General features: G+C 51.7%; 4 protein-coding genes across 4 annotated transcripts; 3 read left to right on the plus strand and 1 right to left on the minus strand.

The window, feature by feature from the left end:
• Positions 1 to 384: 384 nt before the first annotated feature.
• On the plus strand, positions 385 to 3,841 carry BO88DRAFT_439357 (Sec23/Sec24 family protein). Its single transcript, XM_025709715.1, has 6 exons — positions 385 to 1,869; positions 1,917 to 2,014; positions 2,064 to 2,405; positions 2,450 to 2,889; positions 2,939 to 3,130; positions 3,199 to 3,841. The coding sequence occupies exons 1-6, from the start codon at positions 544 to 546 to the stop codon at positions 3,831 to 3,833; spliced, it is 3,033 nt and encodes a 1,010-aa protein (XP_025557375.1). The 5' UTR covers positions 385 to 543; the 3' UTR covers positions 3,834 to 3,841.
• A 2,239-nt stretch (positions 3,842 to 6,080) lies between these two features.
• Positions 6,081 to 6,955, plus strand: BO88DRAFT_409132 (putative extracellular thaumatin domain protein). Its single transcript, XM_025707883.1, has one exon. The coding sequence runs from the start codon at positions 6,099 to 6,101 to the stop codon at positions 6,639 to 6,641; it is 543 nt and encodes a 180-aa protein (XP_025557376.1). The 5' UTR covers positions 6,081 to 6,098; the 3' UTR covers positions 6,642 to 6,955.
• Positions 6,956 to 10,207: 3,252 nt separating this feature from the next.
• Positions 10,208 to 13,753, minus strand: BO88DRAFT_376116 (cleavage polyadenylation factor subunit CFT2). The gene is made up of 2 exons (XM_025704359.1): positions 13,249 to 13,753; positions 10,208 to 13,186 (listed from the first exon to the last, which is right to left on the minus strand). Exons 1-2 carry the CDS (start codon positions 13,395 to 13,397, stop codon positions 10,288 to 10,290), a joined length of 3,048 nt encoding a protein of 1,015 aa, XP_025557377.1. The 5' UTR covers positions 13,398 to 13,753; the 3' UTR covers positions 10,208 to 10,287.
• Positions 13,754 to 13,814: 61 nt separating this feature from the next.
• On the plus strand, positions 13,815 to 14,570 carry BO88DRAFT_409135 (uncharacterized protein). Its single transcript, XM_025707884.1, has one exon. The coding sequence runs from the start codon at positions 13,878 to 13,880 to the stop codon at positions 14,286 to 14,288; it is 411 nt and encodes a 136-aa protein (XP_025557378.1). The 5' UTR covers positions 13,815 to 13,877; the 3' UTR covers positions 14,289 to 14,570.
• Positions 14,571 to 14,573: the final 3 nt, after the last annotated feature.

The following is a 14,573-nucleotide window of genomic DNA, read 5'->3' on the forward strand; positions in this document are numbered from 1 at the left end:
CATAAAAAGCAATAATGGTTAACAATGAAGAGTTGGGCAGATACAACACAGTGCGGGGTAAATAATTTCTGCTGTTCGTATCAAACCTTTTTGACTGATCCTTCCCACCTATCAGAGTATTCTACTCTCTCAGCAGAATATGTGGGATACTATAGAGGCCTTAATATGTAGAACCTATGATACGGTTTAGGAAACTGCTGAAGAATAAAGGTCAATAGTGTACCTTCATAGTTGACTGTACCTGAGTCCGGGCATCGACATAGACCATCAGTGCCAAAGATGTGGTCGCTGAATAAGCAGGCGCTAGGCCGAGAGGGGGAAGCGGCCAAGGCCACGGGTTCTCCTCCGACGAGGAAGTGTTTAGGTGGTCAGTTGCGATTAATTGCTATACTTCCCCTTTTCTTGGTGCAAACCCTTCCCGGTTGTCGTCTTGCAGCATTCAGTGATGGTCCGTGGCTGACAGGGTTTCTCTTCGCCGGTGATCGATCCCTCTGTCCCCTCGTTCACATTCGTTGATTTGCTTCCCCCGCGTTATGAAGCACTATGGCCGACCCCAACATGTATCATACCTACGGCCAGGCTCCGGTGCCTGGTGAAAACCCCTCCGATCCCAATCAAATGGCATACCAGGTGCCTCCGCAAGGCTATCCTGCCGCTGGAGTTCCTCCCGGCCCTTCGCCTCCCCAGCCCGGTGCTGCGTACGGAGTTCCTAGCCCTAATCAACAATGGCCCGCCTATGGCTCTCCCCCGCCAGCACAGCAGCCTCTGCAACAACCACCGTCACAATTCGCATACCAAGCCGATCCGCAAGCTGCGGCGGGTGCCCCTGTGGACCCCGGAATGGCTGGGCTAGCGTCCCAGATGAGTGGTTTGGGAATAATGGGAGGTGAAGGAGGAGCGGCCCGGTCAAGCAAGAAGAAGCATCGGCATGCGCACCATGAGATTGCTGGTGCTTCGGCATCCGTCGCGCAACCCTTCGCAGCTGCTCCCCAGGACCCCATGCAGCCAACCTCGCAGTTCCTCAACACCGGCTTGAACCAAGCACCTCGTCCCATCTCGCCCGCCGCGAGCATCCCCGCCCCCGTGAACCCAGCGTTCGGAGGTGGTGCCGGTGCAGTTCCGACACAAGGGAAGGTCGATCCGGAGCAGATTCCCAGCATTCCCCGGTCTCGCGATATACCTGCGCAATACTACTTCAATCATGTGTACCCGACGATGGAGCGGCATCTTCCTCCTCCGGCGGCGGTTCCATTCGTCGCCCACGACCAGGGCAATTCGTCCCCCAAGTACGCCCGTCTCACCTTGAACAACATCCCATCCACCTCCGACTTCCTCTCCTCGACGGGCCTTCCTCTGGGCATGGTATTGCAGCCGTTGGCGCGCCTAGACGGTGAACAGCCGATCCCGGTGCTGGACTTTGGCGACGCTGGACCGCCGCGGTGCCGCCGGTGCAGAGCGTATATCAATCCCTTCATGTCGTTCCGCTCCGGCGGAAACAAGTTTGTTTGTAACATGTGCACATTCCCCAACGATGTGCCGCCAGAATACTTTGCCCCGCTGGACCCGTCCGGCTCGCGCATCGACCGCATGCAGCGTCCGGAGCTGATGATGGGAACCGTGGAGTTCTTGGTGCCGAAGGATTACTGGAATAAGGAGCCTGTTGGTCTTCAGTGGCTGTTCTTGATTGATGTCAGCCAGGAGTCGGTGAACAAGGGTTTCCTGAAGGGCGTGTGCAAGGGTATCATGGAAGCGTTGTACAGCGAAGAGACGGAGAATCCCGAGGATGAGGCTCCCTCAAGGCGGATACCTGATGGCGCCAAGGTTGGCATTGTCACTTATGACAAGGAGGTGCACTTCTACAACCTTAGTGTAGGTTCTCGAATCATCCCCTGTCGCTACTAAGCTTACAGTTCCAGGCACAACTCGACCAGGCACAGATGATGGTGATGACCGATTTGGAGGAGCCGTTCGTCCCTCTCAGCGAGGGACTGTTTGTTGACCCCTACGAATCCAAGTGCGTCTCTTACACGATCGTGGTTGAACTATGCAACTAACAAGTCTAGGGACGTCATCACCTCTTTGCTGCAGCGCATCCCGACCATCTTCTCTCATGTCAAGAACCCACAGCCAGCCTTGCTGCCCGCCCTTAACGCGGCATTGTCTGCCCTGAGACCAACTGGCGGTAAGATCGTGGGCACGATCGCTAGCCTGCCCACTTGGGGCCCTGGTGCGCTGTCCCTACGGGACGACCCCAAGGTCCACGGCACCGATGCGGAGAGGAAGCTGTTCACGACCGAGCATGCAGGATGGCGTGAGACGGCCGGGCATCTGGCCGAAGCTGGAATCGGACTGGACATGTTTATCGCAGCACCGAGCGGAACATACATGGACGTTGCTACGATTGGTGAGTTGACACGTGCTATCCCTGCCTGACTACGCTAACGTTGGCAGGCCACGTCCCTGAGGTAACCGGCGGTGAGACCTTTTTCTACCCGAACTTCCACGCACCTCGCGATATCCGCAAGCTCTCGAAAGAATTGGCGCATGCGATCACGCGGGAGACGGGCTACCAGGCCCTGATGAAGGTCCGTTGTTCGAATGGACTGCAGGTGTCAGGCTATCATGGCAACTTTGTCCAGCACACATTCGGAGCTGACCTCGAGATCGGAGCCATCGACGCCGACAAGGCTATCGGAGTGGTGTTCAGCTACGATGGAAAGCTCGACCCGAAGCTGGATGCCCACTTCCAGGCGGCCTTGCTGTATACTTCGGCTAATGGCCAGCGTCGGGTGCGGTGCATCAACACCGTAGCTGCAGTAAATGAGGGTGGCATGGAGACGATGAAGTTTGTGGATCAAGACGCAGTGGTCGCTATGGTGGCCAAGGATGGTATGTTTGCTCTGTCGGCAGGAATGACAAATGCTAATGAGAACTACAGCGGCCTCCAAGACCCTAGACAAGTCCCTCAAGGACATCCGGGCTAGCGTGTCCGAGAAGACGGTGGACATCTTCAGCGGATACCGCAAGATCTTCTCCGGATCTCATCCTCCCGGACAATTGGTGTTGCCGGAGAACCTGAAGGAGTTCTCGATGTACATGCTCAGCCTGATCAAGTCGCGGGCTATCAAAGGTAAGACCGCTCAATTCCCCTTTCGCTCACCGTCAATCGGAGAAACACGGGTGTCTGACAGCATGCAGGCGGACAAGAGGCGTCGGACCGACGCATCCACGACATGCGGATGCTGCGGTCCATCGGGTGCACGGAGCTGTCACTGTACCTGTACCCCCGCATTATTCCGATCCACAACATGCAGCCGACCGACGGATTCCCCAACGAACAGGGACAACTGCAAGTGCCCCCCTCGCTGCGGGCCAGCTTCTCCAAAATTGAGGAAGGCGGGGCGTACCTGGTGGACAACGGGCAGCAGTGCCTGTTGTGGCTGCACTCACATGTGTCGCCCAACCTCCTGGAGGACCTGTTTGGCGAGGGCCAGACGTCGCTGCAGGGGTTGAGTCCACAGACCTCGACGATCCCAGTGCTGGAGACGCATTTGAACGCGCAGGTGCGCAATTTACTGCAATACTTCTCAACGATCCGGGGATCCAAGGCCGTGACGATCCAGCTGGCGCGGCAGGGTCTAGACGGGGCGGAGTACGAGTTTGCGCGGATGCTGGTAGAGGACCGCAACAACGAGGCGCAGAGCTCGGTAGACTGGCTGGTGCACATTCACCGGCAAATCAACCTAGAGCTGGCGGGGCATCGCAAACGCGAGGACACCGCGGGGGAGGGGGGATTGACGAGTTTGGCTGGTCTCCGAGCGCCATACTGGTAGGATAGAAGGGAGGGGGGCGGGGGGGTTGACTACAGGGTACAGGAAACATTTCTACACATATTTTGGTTCAAGAGAAAGAATTTGGAAGAGAGGGGGGTTTGTTCCAGAAGCGGCAGTGACTTGCAATATACCACGGTTGAGAAGAGCGTTGACAGAAAGGGTTCAGTTCCGTTCAGTTTGGATTCTTGGAATCCTTTTCAGGGTCTTTTTCTTTCTCACGATCAGACAATGCCCAGGAAGCAGCAGTAGCAGTAGCAGTAAGCAGTAGTAAGTAGAAAAAGGCAGGTATGGCGTAATAGTAGATTGGTGTATGCGCAAGTGTCTGTGCCACCACAATCACACCATGTAGAGAGAAAAAAGACGTACAGTAAAGAGGCAACACCTTCCCAAAGAAGATAGACACACGAGAAATCCAAGAAGAGGGGGGCAATGAGGGGATAAGAATTCTTAGCAGGAGGGGAAGAAAGAAAGAGAAGACCACAAAATCTAGATGGCACAACACAACGTTCTAGACTTTCCATCCACCCAAATCGAAGACATTTTTTCTCTACAAGGAAAAAAAAGAAGAAAATCGGGAAAAAAGCAGAATAAGGTCGGACTAGGTTCGGAGACTAGAATTAGTTAGGAGTTAGTTAGTGGGTGAGTGGTGGCCTAAGCACAGCACAGCACTTCTCGTCCGATGAACAGTGTGTACTATGTGTGGTTCATTCTCCACCGGGAAGGTGAGTGAACTGGGATTGCGTAGGCATTGATTGTCGTTGGTGGAATACACCACACGGATAATGGATTGATTACTCAGTTCTTCTCGGACGAGCACTCGAGCGAAAAAGAACAGGCAAGGCAGGACAGACGAGCAAGCGAAGAATTCCGATCCGTGGAATTGGGGGGAGTGGGTGGAAGAAGACAGTGCGTTCTTTTTCTATTCGCCTCATTGCCATTGCCATTGGACTGGGGATTGACTGGAAGTTCTTTGATCCACACCAGTCAAATCAGTCAAAATTGACTTGACTGACTGGTCTGGTTCCGAGACAGAGAGAGTCTGGAACGGTGCAGGGCTTGTGGGCACACACTAGTTTATTACTAATGGGTGTTATAACCACGCGTCGGGATAGGCGGTGGATGTATTTCCACGGCATCCGAGAGCTGGTACACTACTTTGACTTTTTTGGGCCCAGGGAAAGGCGAACTTGGGGTTTTGTGGAGTGTCAAGTCAATGAATGGATGGATGGATGAAAGAAGGGAGTTGGGTCGGTAGGTAGCTGCCATACTGTGTGTGCTGGGTTGTGGTTAGGGGGAAAAGGGAGTATTATTGAATGCCTATTTTTGGGATCAATATGAATTAGTTACTTGACTCCGTACTATGGCTAAGATTTCATTGTTAGTATTGGGATGGGATTAGCATGGAATTTGAAAGAAATGAGAGATTCTAGACAAGTATCTATTATGTATCTAGTGGATGGATCGAGGTCTAGATGTGGTGAATATACTAGTCAGTGGACAAGGGACAAGGTAGTACTACGTAGTTAGTAGGTGGTGATGAGTGTATTCCAACAGTATAGTACTGTAGAGGGTACACACCCACTGCAGGCGCTGTCAGCACCCACACCACCCCTTCCACAATACTCCATCAACTAACTCCCTACGGAGTAGTTGAACGGAATCTGCGTATGGCAGATGGCAGTGGATTCCGTCTCGTGGCGTCTCCAGGAATTTCTTCTCCACCTGCGCCCAACTTCCAGCACAACTTGGAAATGAGCGAAAAGGCAAAAAGGAAAAAAAAAATCAAAATGCATTTCATGGCTCGCCAGGGACAATCCAATCCACGTCAGTGGCCATGTGGACCCCAAAGTCGAACAAACTTTTTACCCCTGCGCCTCTGGCGGCGATTCGTTGAAACGGCCAGGAACAGCAGCAATGGCAGTGGTGACCACTAGCCGATCTCTTCGCCGACGGTTGGATGCCTTGCCGCCGCAAAAAGCTATATAAGGATGCATCTCGCTGCACCTTTTGCTCTTCTATCCATCAGCAAATCCACTGACACTCTCTTGATCAGCTTTGTCTGACCTGTCATTCTCTCTCTTTTTTTGATACATCTGATATTAGTCTGTCGATCAGACTAGTCTGCCTTCCTTTTAGTCCTCTCTCTTTTGGACTTTACCAACTACTTCGTTCTTCTTGAACAATCACAACAAGTCAATCCTTTGACTACAAAACAAAATATCTCATCTTTTGAGTCAATCTCTTCTTCTTTCTACAACCATCAAAATGTTCTTCAAGACCATCCTCACTGCCGCTCTGGCCACCGCTGCCACGGCTCTTCCCCACTCCTTCAGCAACAACATGGTTCGTCGCAACGGTACCTCTTCTGGCTCCGGCGGCGTCACCATCTCCAACAACATGAGCAACACTACCGTCTACGCGTGGTCTGTTTCTGATAGAGTCAGTAACATGCATACCCTTTCTGCGGGCGGTGGTAGCTACTCCGAGTCCTGGCAATCCAACGACAACGGTGGTGGTATCTCCATCAAGCTGTCCACCACTGAGAGCCAGTCCGATGTCCTCCAGTTCGAGTACACTCAGGATGGTGACACCATCTACTGGGACATGTCCTGCATCAACCTCGGCAGTGACTCTGCTTTCACCAAGTACGGTTTCTCCGTCACTCCTTCCGAGGAGGGTGACAACTGCCCTTCTGTCAACTGCGAGGCTGGTGACACTGAGTGCGCTGAGGCCTACAACCAGCCCGATGACAACGAGGCTACTCACGGCTGCCCCATTGACACTCAGTTCACTCTTACTCTGGGTTAAACGGATCCCTCAATCAAGCAATCAATCAATTGGGATCTTAAAAAGAGATGGATGGAATGGAGTTTTATCTTTTTTGGAATATACCATGGGTCGGATGGGTTTTGGTTTTGAAAGTTCTCCTGTATAGATTGACTTGATCTGCCTCCTGGATGAGTTGCGCACAAGACAAAGCAGAACAACACAACACTCTCTTTCGTGAATCACACCTACACCTTTTGGTGGATTTCGCTTGCTGTGCTATGCGGTTATGTATGTAGTGATTTGAGATCACATGAATTATGCCTATAGACTTGTTTGATAGAAGAAAAAAAAAATATCTTACAACAAAATACTTTCTCTCATACCTTCTCTCTTTCCTCCCAATTACTTCCATCTACTATTTTCTCCTTCTATGGGGATATGGTATACCTCAGATATACCTATACGAAGTACCTTGTCATATACGAAGTACCTTTCTCAATAATTGACATCGAAATCAATGTCTGACCTGTCAGAAGTATAATCGGTGTAACTGTCCCCTCAATCAATTGACTTAGCACTCACAAGATCAATATTACTCCTCCGGGAGGAATACAACCAACCAACCAACCAACACAATCTCTGTCACACCCCCCCTAATCCCTCCCTCATCCCTACAACTACACACATCGAATAATCTTCTCCAGATTCAAGAATCATATATTCCCCAATTCAAAGTTCTGACAACCCACAACCTAAGTACTATACATGTACACCATCAATCTGACAGATCAAATACCCTAATTCCATACCTACAGATGAACAAGAAAATCAATAGTTTAATAGCTTAATGCAGGAACTATTTACACCTACTTTTTACTTCCGGATTCACCTACTCTACATAGAGTACAAATTCCCCCCCAGGCAAAAACACAAGTGACTCACAGAGTGACCCCTCCCCCTCCCACCTAGACTACTACCTACCAAATTACTTGTGGGAGGCACACAGCACCTACGTAACACCTCCGTGGAGTCAATGGACAGGCAAAAATCAGCCACAGTGGATCCCCCTTGAAGACTCCATCCAAAAGTGGGGCCCGAATCGCAACTGAATGGGCGGCCGGCCGGCGGCGGCGGGCGCCTCTTCCATTTCATCCATTTCCATTTCCCAGCCCCGATTCAGATTCATCGATTGGGCTGGATCCGGGACCCACCCTTAGTTCTTTTTTGTTCTGTCTTTCTTTCTCACCGATGAATTAGTGGTGTTCTAGACTTTCTTTTTCTGCTGTCGCTCGGCTGAGAGGGGAGGAGGGGAGGGGTGCCCGGCTGGCTTCTTTGGGCACATATAGAGAATGACACATAGTGTGGTAATGTACTAACTAAATAACTAACTAGTATACTTGTTTAACTTGTAAGTTGAGCGATGGATGGATGAATGGGGATTATTAATGTAGCGATACAAAGAAGATTTAAGCTGATGAGTTACTGTGTAGAGTATCCCACACGATCAATGTAGGTAGAAAGAGGCAACTTGGCGGGATTCTCATCCTCCCATGTGCCGGTTCTTACCACGCGCACACACGCTTTCTCTTGATCCGTAGATACTGTGTTTGTACTACGGAGTATAATAGGTGGTGTGTGTGATTTGGGTTCTTCAATTCCGTGGTTGGTTGGTTAGTCACCTACGAGGCAAAAAAGAACGGGAAGAAAAATAGAAAATGGAAAAAGAAAGAAAGTGGCGCAATACGTAAGTAAGTACCGAACATACGGAAGAACACGACACACACAAAAAAAGAATAATAATTGGCCAGTTAGGCAGCCATTTAACTTGCACTTTCACAGGAATATTCATGATCACTTACGAGTAGTTACCACATACACACACACACACACACACACACACACACACACACACACATAACATTAAGTGAACAGTATCTAACCGCTGAAGAACCCAACCAAGCAACGATGAACACCAGCCTAAAGCAAAGCGGTAAATTGCCCTGCCCTACCCCCCATTTCTTCAATATGATTGGCCACTACACCAACCTTATCCTTTCATGGGATCCCCCACATCCCATTGGTCAACTGCGGATCCGCCGCATTGTCCATTCAAGATCCAAAGATCGATTCCATCCGTAGTAGTCGTGTCGATTGATTTTTGGGCCGCCTAGTACTGACTATCCACTAAGGTCCACCAGTCAATGGACGTTACGTATGTCATGGTTTGTTCTTAACCCGTTGTGCTTATTCATCCAATGAGAGTGTGTATGTTTGATGGTTGACGTGGTGGGTTGAACTACTGCTGATGCTGATGATGTTGCTGATGGTGACGGTGAGTGGGGGTTAGGTGGGTGTGTTTTGAATGTGTTTCACATTTTACCCCTCCTCCTAGTAAGTAGTAGTACTTCGTCTATTGACTATCACTTGTTGCTTTGGTGGTTGGTGATGGTGTATGTGTGTGTGTGTGGTGCTCTGGATAATGGTCTTTCGAGTTACTACTATTGTAAGTGGTGGTTGTGGTGGGGGGAAATGATTGAGATTATCCGACGGATCCGAGAGAATGCCGCCGTGATGAGGGGAACCCTGCTTGCCTCCTCCTTCTTCTTCTCGTTTATTGTTGCCTTGATGGATATTCCCGGATGGATGATGGATTGATTACTACTGTAGGTGGTTGGGATCACGATCTGGTTGTTTCTACAAAGTTACGGAGTACTTGTTGTGTACCTGTAAGACAAGTATTGCTGCTGCTGGTGCTCGCAATCAAGGAATGGCAGGTTCCACTTCCAATGCTAAGGATTGAAAGCTGACATCTGAGACAGATTGATCTCATTGTGAGTAATCTCACTAGACACTTAGTTAGTTACTGGGTAGATGGATAGATAGATGTATGCCTCAGGCTGAAAGTAATCACTAACAATACTCCCAAGTCTCCAACATATTCAATTAATCAATCCAGGAACATGCTCAACAAATCCTCATTAGTATACCAAGCATAAGCATACTACCACACCAATCTAGACTAGACTAATCAGATGAGAATAATAATACTCCCCCTGATTCACCCATCCCAAAACCCTACCCACCTATGTACTCACTCACTACAAAGCATACACCATATACTTACTGTCTACCAAAAATATCTACACATACAATCTAGATTCTACTACACTATCACCATCTGACACAACTAGTTCCCGCCTCCTGGCCTGGCCTTCGCTAGACCCTAGTTCTAGCCCTTCCAGAAACACCTTCCCGCGACTATTGATTCAACTTCGGGATCTGGGGCAGGAAAAGGGGTAAATAACATACAGTAGTTAGGAATGTGGCTTGATGGGACTAAGACATGTCCATTTATAGCTACAATACTCCGTACTCTGTAGGAAGATATGTGTTAGTGCACGATTTGCGATGAACTACTACTATAATACGACTATGATGGTGTGACAAGTGCCATTGAGTTATGATGCTGACTTGGTAGAGTTGTATACTACCTGCACGCTCGGCGATTGGGGCTAAATTACACAGTGCTATTCGGAGGATTCGGCTGACGGGCCAAAGGTATGGCATGCATCATAAACTACAGTTCATACGTAGGTTTGGTGGGTAAACGGATATTTTAGGTCTAATTTAATCTACTGGTTGGATAATCCAACATCAGACGAACCCTTCGCAGCAGCAGCAGCAGCTAACTCCCCGATACAACAGCCAATCCTTCATAAATCTTCTGCTTTACAGCCAAAAAGCTCCCTCCTCCTCGTCCCAGATTTGTCGACGCCGCAGACTGCGCGGATGCTTCAATCTCAATCCGCCCCGTCGCCGACTTTCGCACTGCCACCATCCCATCGATAAGGAGCGTTCCCTCGCCCCTGAATTCTGCCGTATGTCCGGCCCCTTGCATGATCTTGCGCAAATCTGCCAGCCGCAGGTCGCCCACATGGAGCGGCCGGGTCATGGACCGCGTCCCCGCCGCCATGTTGACCGGCAGCACATCCAGCAGTGGGTATACCTCGGACTTGTCGGCTGATGGTTTGGCCCCCTCTGGGGGTGCGTTCGTCGCGACCTCGGTGCTACCTCCTTCTTCCTTCTTCTCTTCCTCCAACAGTTTCGGCTTCTTGCTGGGGTTCTCTTCCGTAACATCCTCCAGTACGGCCTGTTCCGGCCCCCGCAACTGTGCCGTCAGCGTAACCACGCCCAGGCTGCGTACGTGCTGCCACTTCAAACGCCGGACCAGGGAGTTGCTCAGCTTGACCATCCATGCGTTGGTGTCGACGCTGGCGTCAACAACTTCGCCGTTGACCGGCGTGAAGATGACTGCTGAGTCTGCGGCCGAAACGTCCATTCCGGATTTGGCTGCCAAGAGCTTCTGGCATTCGGTCGCCAATGCAGTCGTCTCCTGTTTCATGCCACCAACCAGGATCAGCTTCCGGGGCTGGATGAGTGGGATGAGCATCTCCAGACTGCGCTTGTCGTGTAGTCCCGTAAAGTCCACGTACGCCAGTCGGGCATTTATTGTCAGTGTAGCCTTTTCGTATATTGCCTTCGCTGGCCCTTCGAAGCTCTGTCCTTCCACCTCATCCTCCGAGGATACCGCGGCATCCACTTCGCCGTCTTCGGCGAGGCTCAGTTCGTCAGCAGTGCTGACATCCCGTTTCTGCGCATCGCCGAGCGCTTGCCGTTTGGCACCACTGCCCGACAAGCGACGTCCGTGGGGCGCTGTTTCGTCCCAGCGACGTTTCTGCCCCAGCTTGGTCTGGGAGTCGGTCCGGCGTTGCTGCATGTCGGCCTCCTCACGTTCCTCGGCACGGAGGTACTCCTCAGGCCGGATGAACTCGCCATACTCGTCCCCCTTCTTCCGCGGTGCCACATACGGGAACATGCGCTCGCGACCTTTCTTGCCTCGTACATCGTAGTCGTAGACATTCTTGCGTCGTAGAAGAATGTTGACGCCAAGGTCTTCATCGCTGAGACCGAGCTTGTTTCGGTTGGAGTGCGCTAAGGAGGTCGAGAAATTCAGTACGCGACCCTGCTGTTCCGTCTCCGAGTCTTCTGATGTAGAGCTTGACCGGTCATCGAGTGCGTCGGCGGCATTGTCAAGATTTTCTTGTCCTCTCGCTTGAGAGGTATCTTGGAGTTGTCGTTTCGTGGCCAGATACTGCTGGTAGAGCAACTGCTCGCCTGCGTCTAAAGGCGCACGTCGCACATCCGTCCAGGAGAGATCCCGGCCTCCGCTGTGTACCTGTTCCAGCATCTCGCCATCCGATGCCTTTTCCAGAGCGACACCATCCTTCCGTTCTTCATACCACTGCCAGATCATACTGCCGAGCGTCTTCCTGTGGGTGCTTTCCTGGCCCTCCGTGATCCTCTCCTTATGCAGAGGCTCCGTCAAAAGCAGCAGGTTGTTGGCACCCTCCGCCACCAAACGAAGAGAGTCCTTCGCGAATCCCCAATCCAGCGACGTATCGGAAGCCAGGATGACCTTGGGCTTCTGGTCGGACAGAATCTTCTCTAATCGCTTCTTGCGTTCCAAGATTCGGAGATGTTTGAATGTAAAAGGCCCCACGCCCTTCCCTTCTGCCTTGCCCTGATTCTGACCTGCACGTTGGCCTTCTGTATTTGACTGACCAGTCGCTGCATCCACACCCTCGGCCGCCTCAAACTCTCGCACGATATTCTCGTCCATCCACTCCAACATACTCCTTGCCAGTCGCATCGTAGTATTAGCTTTGCGGCCGGCCAGGTATAGTCCGGCTCCTTTCAGTACATCGTCACCCTGGCCAGAGCCTGCCGCATCGCGCCAGGCATGTTCCAATGCATAAGCGAGCTCCAGCACACGAGCGCTAGTATCCGTAGGAATCAGCACTGTACCACCCTTGGCGATGGTGCTCCGAATCATGTCCAGCAGCAAGTCATCCCGTTTCTTTCTGCCTCCGGGCAGCGCGAACCGTTCACCTCCCCTGGTGCTGCATACCAGCGCCGTAGGTTTGCGCAGCTGCTCAATGACCTCCGTTCCACTGGCACCGGAGCCACCAAACCAGGCAGCGCCCGCGACGACGCTCTCTCGAGCTTGGTTCCAGTCGACCGCGTAGACAATTGACTCCATGCCATGTTGTATATGCCATATCGTACCACCAACGGTGTGTCCAGCGTTGTATGCGGTCAGCGTAAGGCCGTTCAGGGGTGGGGAAAATGGCGACGGAAGCGGTTGGTGTGGTTGTGAGTATTTCAGAGGGTGTATCAAAGAGAAATACCGGGCGATCTCTTCGGCGGTAGGAGGTTGGAGGAGGATGCGCCCGGCATGAGTAGCTTCGGCGCTTTCATCGCCTTCGGCCACCGACGCTGCGGCTGATGCTGCGGCCGTAGAAGCTCCAGGCTCGGAGATCGAGGCTTTGGGTAAAAATGTTGCGGCCAGCGGAGAAGAGGCGTATAGATCCTGTAACAACGTGCGACCGAGCGCAATGACGGGACTCGTAGCGTAGACGGGAATTTGCGTGAAGAGAGGGAAGGTCTTGCAACAATGGGCAAAGGCACCGATATGAGCGGGTGTAGCGTGGGTTAGAAGAATGAGCGACAGGGTCGGGACATGTCTATCATTATCATATTAGAAGACTGGCTCCTCCAGATATACAGGACTGCAGTGGTAGCTCACTTTTCAAGTTCCTGCAGGTCGAGAGGATCAAAGGTGTCATCCCAACCGACGTCCACAAGAATCTTGATTCCTCCATCAAGCTCGAGAATCGATTGTGAGGCCTTCGATGACGCAGACTGCGCGCCGAGAAGGGGGGTAAAGGTGAACATCTTGGCTTGGAGATTCTCGTGCGCGGCGATCCCAGGAGAGCTGCAGTTGAGGCTGTCGCGGAGACTCGGGAAGCGCTCTCACTTAGCTCATCGATCCAGACGGGGTAACGACGAACAGATGCGCGACCAGTTGGCAATTATCGTAACATATCCAGACTATTGAGCAGTTTTCACTAATATGAAACAATGGCTGAATGCGAGGACGTTGATGCCGTTGATTGTTTGGTCGACATCGGCAGACACAAAGCAGCATCACATCACGGGTCTTGTTTGTCCGGTTTGCAGTACTCTCTTTATCGGGTAATCATAATGCAGATCATTTATATAGTACTATTTTCGAAGTATACAAAGACACAAACAATAACAAGCATGGTGAATAAAGCTACAAGACATGCTAAATACAGAAGAACATATGCTTTGCCCCATTTACTTCAACCTTTTTTAGTCGCTTTTGCAGCCTCTTTCCCCTGGGACCTGGCCATGGCCCGCGTTCGCATTCGCCGCGGTGGCGATGCTGGTTCTGCTTCCCCTGCTGCAGGCCCCCTTGATGCTAATGACCGTACTGAGCGTGTCGATCGCTTTGGTGCTGCTGCGCTTTTTGGTGCTGCTGAGCGTTTCGGTACTGCTGATCGTTTCGGTGCTGCTGATCGTTTCGGTGCTGCTGCGCGTGCTGGCGCTGCTTCCTCTGCTGCAGCTCTTGCTGGTGCTGGTGGCCGTGCTGCGCGCGCTGAGCGTCTTGGTGATGCTGAGCGTGCTGGTGGTTCCGAATTCTCCGGTTCTGTAGCCCTTTTCCTCTTCGTCCCTTTCGCTTTTCCCTTCTTCGCTGGTTCCACTTGTACTGGCGCCGTCTTGGGTAGCGGAGGCGGAGCCCTAGGTATCTGCTCAAGCTGACCTGGAGCCAGAGCAGCATGCAAACTGGTTGGGCTCACTCCGCCCCAATTTCTCATCCGGTGAAGTATATCTTGAGGGTAATATTCGTCGTAGTGATCATGCATGTATTGCGTGCTGTCATTTACCTTGGAAATTATTCTTGGAATGATTGGTCCCTGAGCAGATGGTCCCTGAACTGGCGGTCCTTGAGCAGGTGGTCCCTGAACAGGTGGTCCCTGAACAGGTGGTCCCTGAACAGGTGGTCCCTGAACAGGTGGTCCCTGAACAGGTGGTCCCTGAACAGGT

The sequence above is a fragment of the Aspergillus vadensis genome (assembly GCF_003184925.1).
Source record: "Aspergillus vadensis CBS 113365 unplaced genomic scaffold BO88scaffold_39, whole genome shotgun sequence".
In the NCBI taxonomy this organism is placed as follows: Eukaryota; Fungi; Ascomycota; class Eurotiomycetes; order Eurotiales; family Aspergillaceae; genus Aspergillus; species Aspergillus vadensis.

Excerpts from the sequence above, each read along its gene's own strand:
- BO88DRAFT_439357 (XM_025709715.1), top strand. The coding sequence starts at position 544 with ATGGCCGACCCCAACATGTATCATACCTACGGCCAGGCTCCGGTGCCT. Across the intron at positions 1,870-1,916 it reads TGCACTTCTACAACCTTAGT|GCACAACTCGACCAGGCACA; the intron begins GTAGGTTCTCGA and ends TTACAGTTCCAG. Across the intron at positions 2,890-2,938 it reads CGCTATGGTGGCCAAGGATG|CGGCCTCCAAGACCCTAGAC; the intron begins GTATGTTTGCTC and ends TGAGAACTACAG.
- BO88DRAFT_409132 (XM_025707883.1), top strand. The coding sequence starts at position 6,099 with ATGTTCTTCAAGACCATCCTCACTGCCGCTCTGGCCACCGCTGCCACG.
- BO88DRAFT_376116 (XM_025704359.1), bottom strand. The coding sequence starts at position 13,397 with ATGTTCACCTTTACCCCCCTTCTCGGCGCGCAGTCTGCGTCATCGAAG. Across the intron at positions 13,187-13,248 it reads GACCTGCAGGAACTTGAAAA|ACATGTCCCGACCCTGTCGC; the intron begins GTGAGCTACCAC and ends TGATAATGATAG.
- BO88DRAFT_409135 (XM_025707884.1), top strand. The coding sequence starts at position 13,878 with ATGGCCCGCGTTCGCATTCGCCGCGGTGGCGATGCTGGTTCTGCTTCC.